This window comes from Littorina saxatilis, linkage group LG6 (genome assembly GCF_037325665.1).
Source record: "Littorina saxatilis isolate snail1 linkage group LG6, US_GU_Lsax_2.0, whole genome shotgun sequence".
Classification (NCBI taxonomy): domain Eukaryota; kingdom Metazoa; phylum Mollusca; class Gastropoda; order Littorinimorpha; family Littorinidae; genus Littorina; species Littorina saxatilis.
Window position 1 is genome coordinate 36,918,070 of NC_090250.1, and position 16,919 is coordinate 36,934,988.

At 44.7% G+C, this 16,919-nt stretch overlaps 1 protein-coding gene across 5 annotated transcripts in view; it reads left to right on the forward strand.

The window, feature by feature from the left end:
• LOC138969151 (pericentriolar material 1 protein-like) overlaps positions 1-16,919 on the forward strand; it is a 76,197-nt gene that overhangs the window by 40,232 nt on the left and 19,046 nt on the right. For 4 of the 5 annotated variants that reach the window (XM_070341868.1, XM_070341869.1, XM_070341872.1 and 1 more), the window contains exons 33-34: positions 12,121-12,256; positions 13,004-13,171. In XM_070341868.1, coding sequence (XP_070197969.1) covers positions 12,121-12,256; positions 13,004-13,171 — 304 coding nt within the window. The remainder of the gene's footprint in view (positions 1-12,120; positions 12,257-13,003; positions 13,172-16,919) is intronic. The other variant, XM_070341870.1, reaches the window with a different exon arrangement.

Here is a 16,919-nt window from a genome sequence, read left to right on the forward strand (position 1 = left end):
TGTCCTCCACTTCCGGCTTGGAGCAGCGTCCTCCCTCTTCAGCGTCGGCTGGTAAGCAGAGCTGGTCCGATAGCCCTCGTGAGGCGCCTGGACGTTCTCCTTCGGGGGACAGCTCTTTCGCATCGGGTCACGACCGATACCATGCTGATCTTTCATTTCCGGCGATAACCTACGAGGCCCCGGATTTGATCGAACAGCGGCGGCAGTCGGTTTCGACTGCCGCATTTCCGGCACTCGCCGGAAGTGATGATCCGTCCGCTCCGGCACGCTACGGCGGTCGCGGCAGGATGGAGTATTCACTGACTTCCGGTCCTTCCGGATCGCGAAGTCAACCAGTGCAGCCTTCACTTCCGCATTGTGCGGTTCCGTTGGCTACACTTCCGGTTTCGGCCGGACACGCTTCTTCCTCTTCTGGTGGTTCCTTCCGGATACCAGATAGTGGATTACAGCGTGCGCCTTCCGGCCTTCAAGTGCCTAGGCTTGAGCAGGCATCACTCCACTCAGTCGGGGGAGTGACGTCAGCTCATCCAGCTCCGGTTTTTGCGGATGGTCGTCCTGCTTATCTTTTACCTTCACAGGGTTTTGGGCTGCAGGATGATGTTAGTGCTCAGGCTTTTCCGGTTTCCGGTTTGCCAGGGCATGCTTCTGCTTCCGGAACTGGTGACTTCGGTCATGGTTCCACGTGTGACTATTCTGATGCTCCATCAGTGGTCAGCGAGGAGTCGCGGGGCGTGTTTCCGTCGAAGCTCAAATCTGTGCTTGACGTCGCGGCGGAAGTAACGTCTCGTTATTTCCCTGAAGGGGTGGTGGCTGCGGACTCTTCCGCTTCATTCATTCCTTCTGCCATGGCGGACTTCCGGCCGGCACAGGAAGATGTTTCTTCCTTCCGGTTCGCCGAGTCTCCTTCAGTGGCTTACCAACTTTCGCATTCGCTGGTTCGTCCAGCACATGCGGGGAGTGGTATTTGGCCAGTGCCTGTTCCGTTACTGCTTCCTTTTGGTCCAGTTCCGGAATCAGCTCAGCAGTGGGTGGCTTCAGCTGCTCAAGCCTCTTCCTTCGTGCCTACGGCCAATAGGAAGCTTGGCATGCCCAATCAGAGCCAGAGTTGGCTGGCGTCTTTTGCACTCCCTAGGGCTACCCTTCCGGTTTCCCGGGAATTGCTGCCTCTTCTGACTAAACCGATCAAGCGTGATTAGGTTTTGCCGGTTTCGGAGGCTTCCCTCCTCTCTACTGAGGAGGTTGGACGTCGGCAGATCGAACTGTCCTCCATTGCGGAGACTCTTGTTCGGACTCTGTCTCGGGCATTGACCGATTCGCTGGTTCCTTTCACTCTCAGTGAAGAACAGAATGCGGACGATGTCTCTGCGCTTTTGACCGCATTGGCCAAGGTCAATGAGGAACAATTGCGTCTTTCCTCCTTGCAGTACACCCAAGCGGTACTCTGTAGGAGGGATCTCTTCCTCTCGCAGTCCCAATTCACGGAGCTGGCTACTAGGGAGACCTTGAGAGTCTCCCCGGTCTCAGAGGAGTCTCTCTTCTGTCCGCTGGCACTGGATGCCAGACAGAAGGAGATTCAGTCGAACAAGGACAGTCAGTTCCTTGACTACACTCTGAAGGGGGTGAAACAGTCTCAGCCTTCTAAGCAGAAGCAGGCTCAGACATCGTCAAACCCCAAGCCAGCTCAGAAGCGGCAGGCTCCGCCGGCCGCTCGTGGTGGGAAGAAGAGGACGGCATCGGGGAGGGGGCGTGGCGGCTCTGGAAGTAAGCCACACCCCCAATGAAGCGCTCCCGATCTCACCCCCCTCCCGCCCTCCACCTTGGTGATGGCGGGAGGCCCCTCCCGGGCACTTTCTCGTTGGATGTCGGTAGTAGACAGCCAATGGATTGTGGGAGTGGTGAGATCGGGCTTCCGTCTACTCTGGCGGGAGGAAAAGGCGCCTCTTACCCGAGTGCCGCCGCGGTTCAAGCCCCCCTTCTCGCAGGAAGCACGTTCCGTCTTGCAGTCGGAAATTGCCTCCCTGGAGCAGAAGGGCGCGGTGGAGAGAGTTCGGGTCCACAGCTCCCTGGGATTTTACGGGCGTCTGTTCGCTGTTCCCAAAGCGTCAGGAGGATGGCGTCCCGTGTTGGATTTATCTCTCCTCAACACTTTCTTGAGGGAGATAAAATTCAAGATGGAGACGCCAGCCTCTGTCCGAGACTCTCTCCGCCCAGGAGACTGGGTGACCTCGATCGATCTCACGGACGCATACTTTCACATTCTTATGCATCCGGCCGACCGGAAATGGCTTCGTTTCCGGTGGGGAGATCAGATCTACCAGTTTCGCGCACTCCCTTTCGGGCTGTCTCTCGCACCATGGATTTTCACCATGGTGGTGAGACAGGTCTGTGCACTGGTGAGGTCCCAGGGTATCCGTCTGCGGGCTTATCTGGACGACTGGCTCATCATGAACCAGTCCCAGAGCGGCTGTTCGCAGGATACCCTGATGGTTCTTCGAGAATCCAACTCGTTGGGGTTCTCGATCAACCGGGCAAAGTCGGAGCTGACCCCGTCACAGACATTCACTTATCTGGGGATGTCTTTCGACACGGTCGCTTGGACTGTCCAGCCTTCTCAGAGAAGGGTGGACAAGCTCCAAGCTCAGATTCGCTCCACTTTACCTCTCCTGATGGCTTCCATCCGCTCGCTCGCCTCCATCTTGGGGCAGATGGAGTCTATGGCTCTTCTGGTTTCACTGGGCCGGGTCCACAAACGTCCGCTTCAGTTCGCTCTGAAGCCGTTTGCGGACTCTCCTCTGGTGGACTGGGACGCCCTCATCCCTTTGCAGGGATGGTTCCAGTCTGCGACCCTTCCGTGGTTGGACACGGAGTGGGTCTGCAGAGGTGTTCCGATCGTCGTGCCCCTCCCCGACCTGGACCTCTTTACAGATGCGTCCAGGGAGGGTTGGGGGGCACATACAGATCTTCAGACTACTTCCGGTCTGTGGACGACGGAGCAGTCCTTGTGGCACATCAACTTGTTGGAGCTAGAGGCAGTTGCTCTAGCTCTGGCCGAGTTTCTGCCCTCCCTGTACGCCAAACATGTTCGTCTGTTTACAGACAACATGACAGTGGCGGCGTACATCAACAAGCAGGGAGGCTCGCGGTCCCCGTCTCTCTCGGAGAGGGCTTGCGAGATCCTGGTGTGGTGCTTTCAGCATCATATCACGATCTCGGCCAGGTACCTTCCAGGGAGGCTGAACACTCTGGCGGATGCGCTCAGTCGTTCCGGTACAGTGCTTCAGTCGGAGTGGACGATCACTCACGGGGCACTGCTTCGCCTTTGGGCCCAGGTCCAAAAGCCTCTGGTAGACCTTTTTGCCACAAGGTACTCGAAGAGGCTTCCGGTGTTCGTCTCGCCATTCCCGGACCCTCAGGCATGGCGAGTGAACGCTCTGGACTTTCCCTGGACGGGTCTGGAGGCGTACGCCTTTCCTCCCTTTCCGTTACTCAGCCGAGTAATCCGGAAAGCGGAGATGGAGGAGCCGGCCCTTCTTCTTCTGGTCGCTCCTCTGTGGCCGTCGCAGGTCTGGTTTCCAGATCTTCTTCGGCTCGCCCAAGGGCCCCCCATTCCTCTCGCACTCGTGCGAGGGGAACTAGTGCAGCCCCGAACAGGCATTCCACACGAGGAGCCCAGTCTTCTGAAGCTTCACGTGTGGAAGTTGTTCGGGACTCGCTGAAGCGCTCTGGGGCGTCGTCTTTGACTCTGGACTTGGTGGCTCGCTCGCATAGAGCATCCACCTCTTCAGTTTATGCTTCCCACTGGAAGGCATGGACTGCCTGGTGTTCAGCTAGAGGGGTGAGTTCGGTGGCTCCGCGCTCTATTCAGGTCGCTAACCACCTCTCTTTCATGTCTTCACAGGGCGCCTCAGTCTCCTCGTTGAGGGTCCGGCGCTCCGCTATCTCGGCGACTCTTAAGCAGATTGGTCGTTCTGTTCGAGTCGGGGGCGTTATAGCTGCAGTCATTAAAGGGGCTGCTCTTAAGGAAGCTAAAGCTCGTTTGCCCGCTCCCAAGTGGGACTTGTTTTTAAGGGCAGACCGGGTAGGCAAAATGAGTTATTTTTGGTCTCATACACCTTTTTGGGGTTGTTGCATTTTTCACACCTTTGAACATCCTGGAATGCATTCAATAATCTGCTTTTGTCATTTTAGACATGTATTCATGTAAATAAAACCATTTTCAAACCGATGTTTTGTTGTTTTTGTCTGTGTTTTATCAAAAAAATCGAAAAAATGGTCAACTTTGGATACTCCGTACTGGTAAATGTGCGCACATGACATGACCCTTCGCTGTTCGAACTGTGTGGAAATTTCCGTTCTTCAAGATGACGTCATCACCGTTGGGGAATTTCCGTTGACATAGGCAGAAAGAGAGAGAATCCGTTCCAACCGAAACCCCGGAATTAATATATGCAAATATATGTAGGTCAAAGGCATTTGGCGCAAGCGCAGTAGACAACTTATCAGTCCCCCGGTGTCAACAAATCCATGACGTTTTCACCGATTCAGCAGCATTTTTCAAAGTTTTGAGCTGCGGAGAACAACCCTAACATTGGAAATGTTCGGCATAGTGGCTAGAAATATCAGAGAAAGATGAACCAGCAGCAGCGAACAGTAGAAGGAAGTAACAACACTCCGAAATGAACCAACATGATCGTATTTGAGCAGACGACATTCTAAGATTCTTGACTCGACGAGGTGGGTTTTGCTTCTTTCTCTTTTCGATCTTGTTTGTTTGACAACGTGATTTATTGCACATCGTTATGTTGTTGTTGTTGTAAGAATGTGTTAGGGTTTGCAGGTAAATGATAAACAGTTTGTGTCTGAAGTATTTTGCGGGTTTCTTGATCCAATTTACTGACCATGCCGCCGCCGCACAACCCCCCCCCCCCCCCTCCCTCCCTCGATCATCTCTGTGATATCGTCTTCACAACCCCTATTTTATTGTTCTTCGCTGGCCAGTCCTTGAGAGCTTACTATGGTGTAACATGTCATCAGTATTCTTTGTCTGGGGTCAAACTGAGAAGCAGCATCTGAGCGATGTACGACTGACACAGTTTCTGTTTCTGGTCATTGACCATAGGAAAATAAGTACCCTACTAGAGAGCGTTCTCTAATTCTAAAGGATTGGTTTACACCAGCATGGCTGACCAACCTATCATTGACAGCAATATTGTTGTCAAATCTTTTCCATTAACTAAGGAATAAAAAAAATAGATCCAATTTACTTCACCAAAGAAAAAAAAAGAGTTAAACTAAAGGACTGGGGATGCAACTCATGAATCAAAAGCATAAAGATCACCTGCAAACAGTGCTAGGTTTAGGAAATCTGAAAATGTATACACACACACAGAACACACACACACAGAACACACACACACACACAAAACAGACAACAGACAAGAAACAAGCAAATACATAGCAAGTGTGATGAAATAAATTAATTTTAAAAGAAAAATATGAAAAGAAAGAAAGAAAGAAAGAAAATAATTCAGCTAGTTTCAGTATTAGTTCCTGTGTGTATGTGATTGTGTGGTTACTCAAATCCCATAGTAAACTTGACATGTACATTTTGTGATAGGGGCCAATTAATGAATGTCTTTTGTGTGTGTGTGTGTGTGTGTGTGTGTGTGTGTTCGTCAACCGACATATGTGGGTACGAGCCGCTGAGGTGGTTGTAAGAAAACCCGCCTGGTTCAGTGGTTGGGGGCTGATTGGGATTTCTGATTTACCAGCCTAGCCAAAAAGTTGAGGTACACCCCATGTAACATGGTCATTTGCAAAATAAAGTACAAGCACTTGTTGACGTTTATATTGAGTCTTAAAATTTGCAGCTTATTACAAACAAAAACCATGGACAGTTGTATCAAATATTAAATCAGTGTTTGTGTATTTATTATAGGTTGGAGCAAGGGGAGAGCCAGTCCTCCTGTGGTGGCAGCGAGGAGAAAGATTGACCTGATGGAAAAGTTTGCTAAACCGGAACTACCCTCTTCCACAGCAGAAACATCAGCTTTGCCATCTTCTGACCAACCATAAGAAGATACAGATACTTTGCCATCTTCTGACCCATCACAAGCAGATATGGATACTGGTACTGTGCAACGTCACTCCGCTGACATGTGTTGGGCTTTTGTCAACATTGATCAGCTCAATCTATTGCTGAAAGGTTTATATCCTGTACTGAATGCTTGTCTGATAGCAGTCTGATTATGAAAGAAGGTGATGCATCAGCCCAAGGATTTGCACAGGCCCTGCATCTGGAGTGCATATGAGTGTCCATTCAAGTCTGCAGTTGTTTACTCTTCTCCCGGTGTTTGCAACGCTTCGGGTGGTAAAGTTGCATTTTAAATAATCCGCGTATGACCAAGTTGGTACATGGAAAGGGACATTCAGCTTTACAGAAATTTGCTGCAGTGTTAGGATTGAGCACAGAAATACTGTAATTAAAATGTTGCAACTTTTGAATGGCTTGATAGCTTAGTTCCATTTGTGTATATATAATTATGTAATGTTGTTGATGATTTGTGAAGCATCATTTCTATGCAATGGAATAAGAAATCAGTGCATCCGTTGGGTTTTTATGAGTCTGACAGTTTGGTTCTGATCAATATTTTCATATCAGCACAAACACAGATAATTGACTTTTTTAATGTTTTCATATAATTTTTTTTTAAATAAAAAAAATCTGATAATTTGATTATCAAATCATTTCCCCTTCATAGTTAAAGTGTTATTCTGGTTAAAAAAAAAAAAAACCCCATTAATTCAAGCTCTACTGTGGTACTAGTTTACCGGGGTACTAGTGAGACTCTTTTACATGCTGTTTTCTCTACATGTAATTTGAGACAAAATGTGGTAATTAAAATGTTGTAACTTTTGAATGGCAAGATGGATTTGTTCCAATTTTGTATATGTTGTTTATGATTTGTGAAGCACCATTTCTGTGCATGGAATAAGAATACAGTGGATTCCTTGTGTTTTTATGAGTCCGACAGTTTCGTTTTGATTCATATCTGCACTAACATAGATGAGTTTTCAAATGATTTTTTAAAAAAAGTCTGGATAATTTGATCGTCAAATCATTTCCCCATCATAGTAAAGTGGTTATTCTTATAAAAACATATCAATTCAGGCTGCACGGTGCTACTAGTTTGAGGTACTGGTTGGAATCTTTCAAATGCTGTTTTCTCTGAATGTAATTTTCAGACAAACATCTGTAATTAAAATGTTGCAACTTTTGAATGGCTTGATGGATTTGTTTCATTTTTGTTTATGTTGTTTATGATTTGTAAAGCGTCAGTTTTGTGTATGGAATAAGAGTTAAGTGCATTGGTTGGGTTTTTATGAGTCTGACAGTTTGGTTCTGATTCATGTTTTCATATCGGTACAAACAAAGATGGCTGTTTTCATATGATGTATATAAAAAAAATCCTGATAATTTGATTGTCAAATCCTTTTCCCTACATAGTAAAGTGGTCATTCTGATAAAAACATATGAATTCAGGGTGCACTGTGCTACTGGTTTTTTTATGTACTGGTTCAAATCTTTAAAATGCTGTTTTCTCTGAATGTAATTTTCAGACAAAACGCTACAATTAAAATGTTGCAACTTTTGAAAGGCTTGATGGATTTGTTCAGTTTTTGTATATGTTGTTTATGAGTTGTACAGCATCAGTTCTGTGTATGGAATAAGAGTTCAGTGCATTGGTTGGGTTTTTATGAGTCTGACAGTTAGGATTTCATGTATTTTTCTTATCAAAACTGAACCGGTAACTGAAAATGCTAAATTAAAATAATATATTGCTTAGAAATGCTTTTCGATACACAGAATTATTAAACACACACATATTGCTGCAAAGAAGAAAAATTGGATCAAAACATGCACTGGTTCACAAACTGCAACATTTTAAAAAAAGCACATTTTATAACGTTTTTCTCACATTTTGGTGAATAAAACCCCCAAAAATTGCTTTTCACTCAAAATTTAAAATGGTTTCCCTTAATTAGGTTATTCTGCTTGCAAAAATCAAACAAGCAGCAAGCTGTTTCCAAAATAAAAAAAAAAAGTGCTTGCCTACCCTGTCCCCCCTTAATCCTGGAATTCCTTCGTTCTGCGGATTTTGAGCCTTTAACTCTTACCAGTTCGGGGGTTTTAGGGCATATTTTACAGTGCTGTTGGTGCCTACTTGCCGAGTGGCTATCTGGGGTCATATTCTAAATGAAATATAAAAAGTTATATATCAAATGAAAGGAAAATGAATAAGCTTTTCATATTTGCAAAGAGAATTGTGCTATCTTTAAAGGTAAAAATTGTATGGGGGTGACAACATGATTTTTGTTGAAATTTGTACGCCCATTTTTTGGAACACGTGACAAACACAAAGAAGAAATTTTTTTTGTGTTCAGTTTATTTTAGATATGCTGCTAACTAGTCTGTTTGGGCATTCATTTTACATAACATAGCAAAGTTTTATAGAGTTTTGCTGATAAACAAAAAAGTTATTGTCACCTGAATACCCCCACCCAAATTTCAAAGTTGGACGTTTCATGCCTAAGGCCCCCCCCCAAAAAATATTCTGTTTACGGTATCCTGACTGACCCTATTTTTTCGCGCGACCCTAGACTTTTGTTTGGCATTTGGTAAAAAAAAAAAAAAAAAAAAAAAAAATTTGAAAAAAAAAATTTGAAAAAAAAAAATTTGAAAAAAAAAATTGACAAAAAAAAAGAAAAAAAAGGGGGCTTTGTTTTTTGGCAAAATAACTTAAAAATATGTTTTGGGGAAATAACAAAAAATTTTAAAAAAGTCCCGACCTACCGACCCTATTTTTTTGGCCTATATTACCGTTAACAGACTTTTTTTTTTTTTTTGGCCTAATAATGCATTTCTATAACTAACTTATAACAAAAACCCAGCTTGTTTCAGTCATAAAGTGTGTCTTAAATATGAGTTTATCCACTGTCCGACCCATCCAATGTAAAAAAAAAAAAACAAAAAAAAATTATAATTAGATAATTGGTCAGTGGAAAACTACAGGGGGGGCATCGTAAGCTTGCTTACGATGGGCAAGGGAGCGAACTGGTAAGAGGTAAGCGAGGCCAGTCTGTTCAATGTCACTCGCAAAGCGCTGTTTCTTCTTTTGTTGGCAACGGCCCAACGGGGTAGCGAGGTCCACGCCCTGTCGGGTCAGCCTGGGGATATCTCCTTTGAGCCGGACGGTTCCGCATCTTTGCGTTTCCGGCCTGATTTCCTGGCCAAGAATCAGTCTCCGGGGCAGGCCTCTCCGCTGGTTAGAGTTAAGGCTCTGACCAGCGCGTTGGCCCCGGATGACCCCGATTCGGTCAATTGCCCTGTGAGGGCACTTCGTCTGTACTTAGCCCGGACTCAGCCGATTCGGTCTAGTTCTCAGAAGTTGTTGTTTATCTCTCTCCTTACTAGGCGCGAGAAAGATTTGTCGAAGGTAACGTTGGCCCGGTGGGTGTCCTCGCTCATCAAGCAGGCTTATGAGTGGAGTCGCACAAAGAGGGGGGGGGGGGGTTATGCCCTCCTTGCCACTTGACTCGGCCCGAGCCCATGAAACGAGGGCGTGGGCATCCTCTCTGGCAGTTCTGCGCTCCAGACGTCTAGAGGAGGTGCTGACAACTGCGTATTGGCGTTCCGAAGATGTTTTTATAAACTTTTATCTTCGGGACGTCACAGCTCTTCGACAGGATGGCTCCAGAGGCCTTCCAGCGCTCATAGCAGCAGGCCAGTTCCTGTCCAGAACTTGATGGTGAGTTTTGATTCATTTCTAGCCCACCGCCTTGTTGATGTTATCTGCTAATGTGATTCGGAGTAAGAATATGTTATTTAATGGAAAATTTCCTGGATAAATTTTCATTTAATTAATATACTTACCCGAATCACATACAGTAAAACCTGTCTCTAACGGACACCCTTGGGGAATGGTAATAGTGTCCCTATTAGACAGGTGTCCCTTCTTCACAGGTGGAGGGGCCAGGGCAATATTTTACAAAGAGCACGTAAAATGAACAAGACACTTTTTGTCAGTCCTGTAGTATGTATTTATTGGATTGAACATGAGACTCACTGAAAATGTGAGTAAACAAATGATACATGTAGCAAACAACAACAACATCCCCCCACCCCCACATGCCCCCCCCCACCCCCCACCCCCCCCCCCCCCCCCCCCCACCTAACCCGTTCCCTACACACACTGTGCATCAAACTTACGCAAGTCGGACGTCACAAAGCTAAAAATAGCTGACTCTTCATCAGTCATTCAACGGGAAATTCCGCAGTGTGTCTCGACCAAATTGGGTCAGCTCTTGTTTCATTCAGTTTTTCTAGTCTCAGCATAAATGCATGGAACAAAAATTTAGCTGTGTTAACTATTGTTTCCTTCGAACGATTGCTTACAAAGAGAGAGAGATCATCACGTCTTCTTTTTCCGATTTGATCCTCGCGATCTGTGTTTTACCACATCCCATCTCCTTCGCCACATCTTGGCATGATTGGCCGCTATCTAGTTTTTTCAAGGCAGCGACACGCTGCTCTAAAGTCAACGCTTTTCTTTTTCCTGCTGGAGATTCCATTTTCAAACACAGTAGTCTACTGTTGCTTTTGATTGTGACTGTATCCACAATGCGGAAAAGCGAAAGTGAGTGAGCGAAAGTGGGTCTCCATCTAAACAAGCCACTGATTGGTCAGAAAAGGGACAGGACAACCAATCAACAACCATTTGTACTACGGCTACGGCTGCCGAGCACTGTCTGCATAACAGTCGAGTTTTCGAAGTTGCGTTTTTATGTACGTTGTGTCCGTTTGTGACAGTGTTTACACTTCCTACGGTCCGAAAAATCGTGTCCGCGTCCGTAAGTGGCAGGTGTCCGCCCGTTAAAGGTTAGTTATTGTTGAAATCGTGTTCGTGCCATGATAAACTGTCCGTATGTAGCAGGTGGCCGTTACAACAAGGGTCCGCTAGACTCAGGTTTTACTGTACTGTATTCCCTCCCACCTGCCCCGCTTATGGTTTTAAGATTTTTTAAAGCCGTATGAGAATAGGCACGTGTTCCTAGAGGAAGTGACGTGGCACACACCCGTATGGGAGGTAACTCCCAGTGTGCTGGCCCATTACCAAAGCTACTTTCACTTTCGTTTTGGTGATGGGGTTGCTTCCCTTTAAATTCTTTAGCCGGGTAAGCGTTTTTCAGTGATAAGCATCTCAGGTGACTCAATGCTAATGTGATTCGGGTAAGTATATTAATTAAATGAAAATTTATCCAGGAAATTTTCCATTCAAGATGTAAAATCGATCTCTGCTCCCACTTCCTTGTTGGTATTTTATGAGAGGTATTATCCCTACAAAATGTATGGTAAACACTCTGTGTTAGACCTGATGTGACTGTCTGCTGGTGTGACAGAGTGACCTATTAGCCTGTTCTAGATGATCGAACGTGTAGCGAAGACCTGTACGTGTACGTGTAGATACTGCGTCACCCGTGACTCACTTTTTTCTCCAATGTTCCAAATGCATACGTTGTTTTGCTCCCACCAAGACTGCAGATCTTGGCAAACGGGTGACGTAAAACCTAGATTTGATGACTCTACACGTAAGCGTTCCCGTACACGTCCTGAAAAGTGCTGATCTAGATCTTGCTATTTCTGTCAGAGGCAGATGAAGATTATTCACAGAAAAATTACTGTGATTATGAGTTCAGGCTTTGCATCGTCTTTCTCAAAAAGCCGACTTGAAGCAGGCATGGGAATTGTCCGCCGAAAGGCAAATTTCCGCCGAAATATTTTGTTGTTCCGCCGAAAAAGCAAAAGTGTCCGCCGAAAAAATAAATGGGGGAGGCAAAAATGGTTCTGAAAACTGAATTTAATGGCAAACTTGGAGCTCAGATGACACCAAATTGCACTATTTGGGTTCTTTGGAGAAAACAAATTCGCCCCCGGACCCCCCTAAAGACTAGGCTGTTCGCGCCGACGATTTTGATATTATTTACAAATGTTCAGCTTTTTTAAGTTTTTTCAATTCCCATGCCTGTTGAAGTCAAGGTGATGTGATTGTGTGTGTTCAGAGTGCGTGAGGTGGGAGAGGACGTGTTGCTGGACATGTCAGAGGTGCTGTTCAACGAACTGGCCTTTCTGCGCATCATGAGGGACCTCGACAACCCTGTTGCCATGGAGAAAATACGCAAACATTCCTGGTTCAGCGTACGTATTGGGAATTTAGACATTGGAGATAATTTGCATGATGTTTTCAACCCTGTAGACAGTGACATTTGTGTGTAGATAATTTCATGCTTGATTGACAGAGAAAAATGATATCACCAAATGTTTGAGAGAGAAAATGTGTGTGTGTGTGTGTGTGTGTGTGTGTGTGTGTGTGTGTGTGTGTGTGTGTGTCAGGGCCGGACCAAATGAGTTGTAAGGGGGGGTTCCTCCTTTTTTGGGGGGGTAAATCAGCAAAGTGGCGAAGCCACTAGCGCGCGCCTGCTTTGCAGGCGCGCGAACTAGGGGGGTCCGAAGGGCATGCTCCCCCGGAAATTTTTTGAAAAACGGTTAAAATCTGTGCAATCTGGTGCATTCTGGGCCTTGTTTTGAGGGTTAAGAGCAGCATTGTTTTGGTGCTAAAACTAGTAAAAGTCAAAGCAAGGTACATGCTTTTTCCAGGGGTGGGGTTCCGGAACCCCTGGAACCCCCCCCTGGGTCCGGCCCTGGTGTGTGTGTGTGTTCCCATCTATACATGTGTGTTCCTGTGCTATCATATGCTTGGGTGTGTGTGTGTGCGCATGCATGTGTGCGTTAGTGCATGCATGTGTGTGTGCGACTCATACTTTCTGTAGTTTCCTGTCTTTTGACTCCCAGTATTCCTCATGAAAAGTCAGGACATTTTAAAATATACTTGTATGAAGGACAGGAGAAATGACAAAGTATTAACACGTACACCGGTTCTTTCAGCAGCCTCGCGGCTCCCAGAGAACATCAGCAGCAATGGTTGGAGAGGATTACGATGCCGGGGGCAATGAAAGTGATAACGAGGCATCTGATGACAAAGACGATGACGACACAACACCAAAGAATATTAAGGTTGATGGGATGGACGAGGAGGAGGAGGAACTTGGCAAGGTGTGTTGTTGTTGTTGTTGTTGTTGTTGTTGTTGTTGTTGTTGTTGTTGTTGTTGTTGTTGTTGTTGTTGTTGTTCACTACTCTTCTCCTTTTTTCTTCTGCTTCAGTATTTTCTGTCATTTCTTCTCCTTCCAGTTTTGTTCAAGTCTGTTAAGTTTGTTTATCTTGTTTTTGCTGATTTCTCTTATTTCGGCTCTCTTTCTGTCTTAGTGGTCCTTCTGTCTTGTTTCTGTTTGGCTCATGTCTCTTTTTTTTTCTTTTCTTTTTTTTCTTTTTGTAGTTTTTCTCCTGTCTGTACCGTTGAAAAATGTCACTACGAGAATATATCGATGGGTTAAAACCAGAACCAATTACCTCAAAATAACTGGTTTTGCAATTTTATAGTCATTAGACTTATGGTAATATGATTCTCACTTCCTGTGAAGGATTCTTGAAAATCTTGGATTATTGTGTATTTATAAGTCATAATTTGTTCTGGTTCCAAGAAATGTTCGGACTCATCTTGGAAGCAGAACCATCTAACTCCATCCAGGTTGGAAGCAGAACGTGATAAGTTCAGTTTAGTCTGTTCTGCTTCTGAGCCATGTGAGTAATGGGGAGTGTTTATCTGCCAGCCAGAAGCAGCCATCGTAACCTGACCTCTTCTGATCGCTGTGTGACAGTCAGTTTCCCTGCCCTCAGCGCAACCAGACAAGGTCACTATAGCGGTGGGTGTATCTGGTTTTCACCCTCTCAGTGTGGTGTGGGATTTCCCCTAGCACACAGAAGGGTGTTACAAGCAGTGGCGGAGTCTGCTGTCGGCAAAAAATGACATTTGTGTGGGAGTGTGGAAAGCAAAACAGGTCAGCGACACCTGTCAGTATCCGAATTTCAGACTCCGGATGTACCGTTATCAGCATAGCTTGTTATGACAGGTGTCATGTTGATACAATGTTTCTATTTTCTCATGGAAACAAATTGGTGAGGCTTGGTGTCGCAAGGTCGTGTCAACGAAACGTCAAAAATGACGCGAATTTAATCCACAGAAAACAAACTGACAAAAGGTTGGTCCACTTTCTGAAAACTCAAAGAACAGCATTCTGCCTATTGTACATCTGCTGCACAGTCTGTTTTGCTGTTGCTCGAGTCAGGACACAGATTCAAGTGAGTATCATCATATATTTTTGTTTCCCCCATTTGAACAAGTCATTAAAGCTTAATTTCTGATTCGTATTCATAAGGGAAACTTTCTGATTGTCTAAATTCTGTAATCTGCATACTGATCCCTAGCTTTTGTGTGTGTATAGTTTTGTTTTCCTAAATAAAAGCACAGGCTGGTAAAAGCGTATTTGTCAAGTTTCGTGTGTGTGTGTGTGTTCATGAATGTTGAAGTGTTTCAGCTCTTTAGTTTTCGATAAAAAAATGAAATCAATAACCTCAGTGAATGTTCAGGGCAGATAATGACAATTTTTGTCTGCTTGTAACCTATGGATGGATGAATGAATGTTATTACATGAATGTTATTACAGCGCTATTTCCACCCTTTTTTGTGAGTTTGACTAATATATTTCTTAAATCACAGGTTTTTACAATGTCGAAGGAGAATGACTGGCCAGATGAGGACTTGATTCAGCAAATGATTCTTGAAACCCAAGAAACATCGCCTCCCTGTACAAAGTCTGGTAAGTATCAAAAAACACACACACACACACACACATACACGCACACACACACACACACACACACACACACACTTATTTTCTAACTTACTCACTTACTTCCTTCTTTACAAAACGCGCCTGGATACTTTAAGCATATTCAGTGTAATCAGGTATTTATGTTTTATTTTTGTGTGTGAATAAAAACTCGAAAACTGTTTACAGTTTAAATGCAGCAGCGATGGTACGAAGGCAATTAACTTTTTTATCAGTGAATAATTGTAGTAGTAATTGCCAGTTTAAAAGAAGAATTCATAGTCTTTATATCTTGTGCAGATGCTGTTCAGCAGGAGGTGAATATGGCAGTCCAGGCAAGCAAAACGCACCAAGCATTTCAGGAGACTGTCCTCCGGATTCATGGGATGAGGTTGCAGAATCTTCTCACTGCCAATGGCTTAACGAGAATTAAAGTTCCAGGAAATGGAAATTGCTTTTTCGAAGCATCATGCTTCCATCTTGGACAAGTAACCCGTCCCAATGATTTGAGAGAACGAGTCTGTGATCAAATCATGGACAATGTAGAGCACTACTCCGGCTTTATTGATTTCCCAACCATTGACGAAAATGAAAGATTTATGAACATACTTCAAATGATTGAAGAAGTGGTTGCTCGAACACTCGTGCAGGTGATCTGCTACCTCTAGCGCTGGAAAACTTAACCAAAAGACCAGTGAAATTATTTACCAGTCGTCAGACTCACCCTGTGGTGGATATCAGACCGAGCATTGATCCACAAGTGCATGTGCGGATGTAACCCATTTACCTGACATTGACAGCTCCCAAGAATCAGCCACAACACTATGATGCATGCATCAGGAGAAAAACCACTTTAAAACCAGACAGACATGCGTCTTCCGTCCTTGCACCAACTCCGAAACCTGATGAATGTGAAACGTCTCCAGTGGAAAAGTCTATTCTGAAACATAACGACTGTGCTGTTGATTTTTCAATCGAAGAGTCTACCGAGGAACATGGTGAATGTGGTTTTTCTCCTGTTCGTGCATCAACTCCAATACATACTGGTTGTGATTCCACCCCTCCACATGAATCGAGCTGCCCAACACCTGTAAATATTTCTCTTGTGTGTGCTTCTACCTCAGCATATGTTGACTCTGATTCAACCCCAGTGACTACAATCACCTCAGAGGATACTAACTTTGATTTTTTTCCTAATGGTGTATTCACTTCAGCTTCTAACATGTCTGACACTGCTCCTTCATGTGAATCTACCACAGCATCTCCTCCATCTTGTTATGGAACCCCAGCAAAAAAACTGCCATCTCGAGCATCCTATGTGACACCTCCAAAGAAGAAGTTTAGTCGAAAAAGACTCAGCAACCCTAAGACCTGGAAGAATAATATTAGAAAAACAAAGAAACTGAGCGGTCAATCTTACTCAAGGACAACCGGTGAAACGGCTAGGGCAAAAGCAGTACAGAAGGTCGACTGTTCAAAGTGTAAAATGATGTGTTCCAGCAAAATATCAGAAGAAGAAAGGCAAGACATTTTTCAGGCCTTTTATTCGCTCTCTTCATATGAGCGACAGAAAGACTTTGTTTGTCACTGAATTGAAGAAACGGGAACAAGAACTTACCTGAAAACAGACGGAGAACCAGCTCCAAAAAAGAGACAAGTTTCAAGGAAGTTTTTCTTTCTGAAAGATGGCCAGAGATCATATGTGTGTAAAACGTTTTTTACCAGCACACTAGATGTCAGTTGTGGAACTGATACGTGGTCATCAAAGTTCTATTGACAAAACTGATGGTGACTTAGAGTTTGGTTTTCTGCTGAAACTGTGATCTAAAATACAGGGATGACTGTGCTTTAAGGTCTGACTTTGATTTTGACTTTTGTGCACAACACTTCTGTGAAGAAAAAAGTACATCACAAGGTAAGAATGCCAATTTGTTTTTATTGATAATGAACACGCAGGGTATCAAGAAATCAGAATCTAGAACTCGTGATTTTATTGTCCTTGTGTGATTGGTTTTAATGCGCCAAGCTTGATCATCAGTGAAGCTTTTCTTGTTTGCTTGCTTGTTTCTGTGCT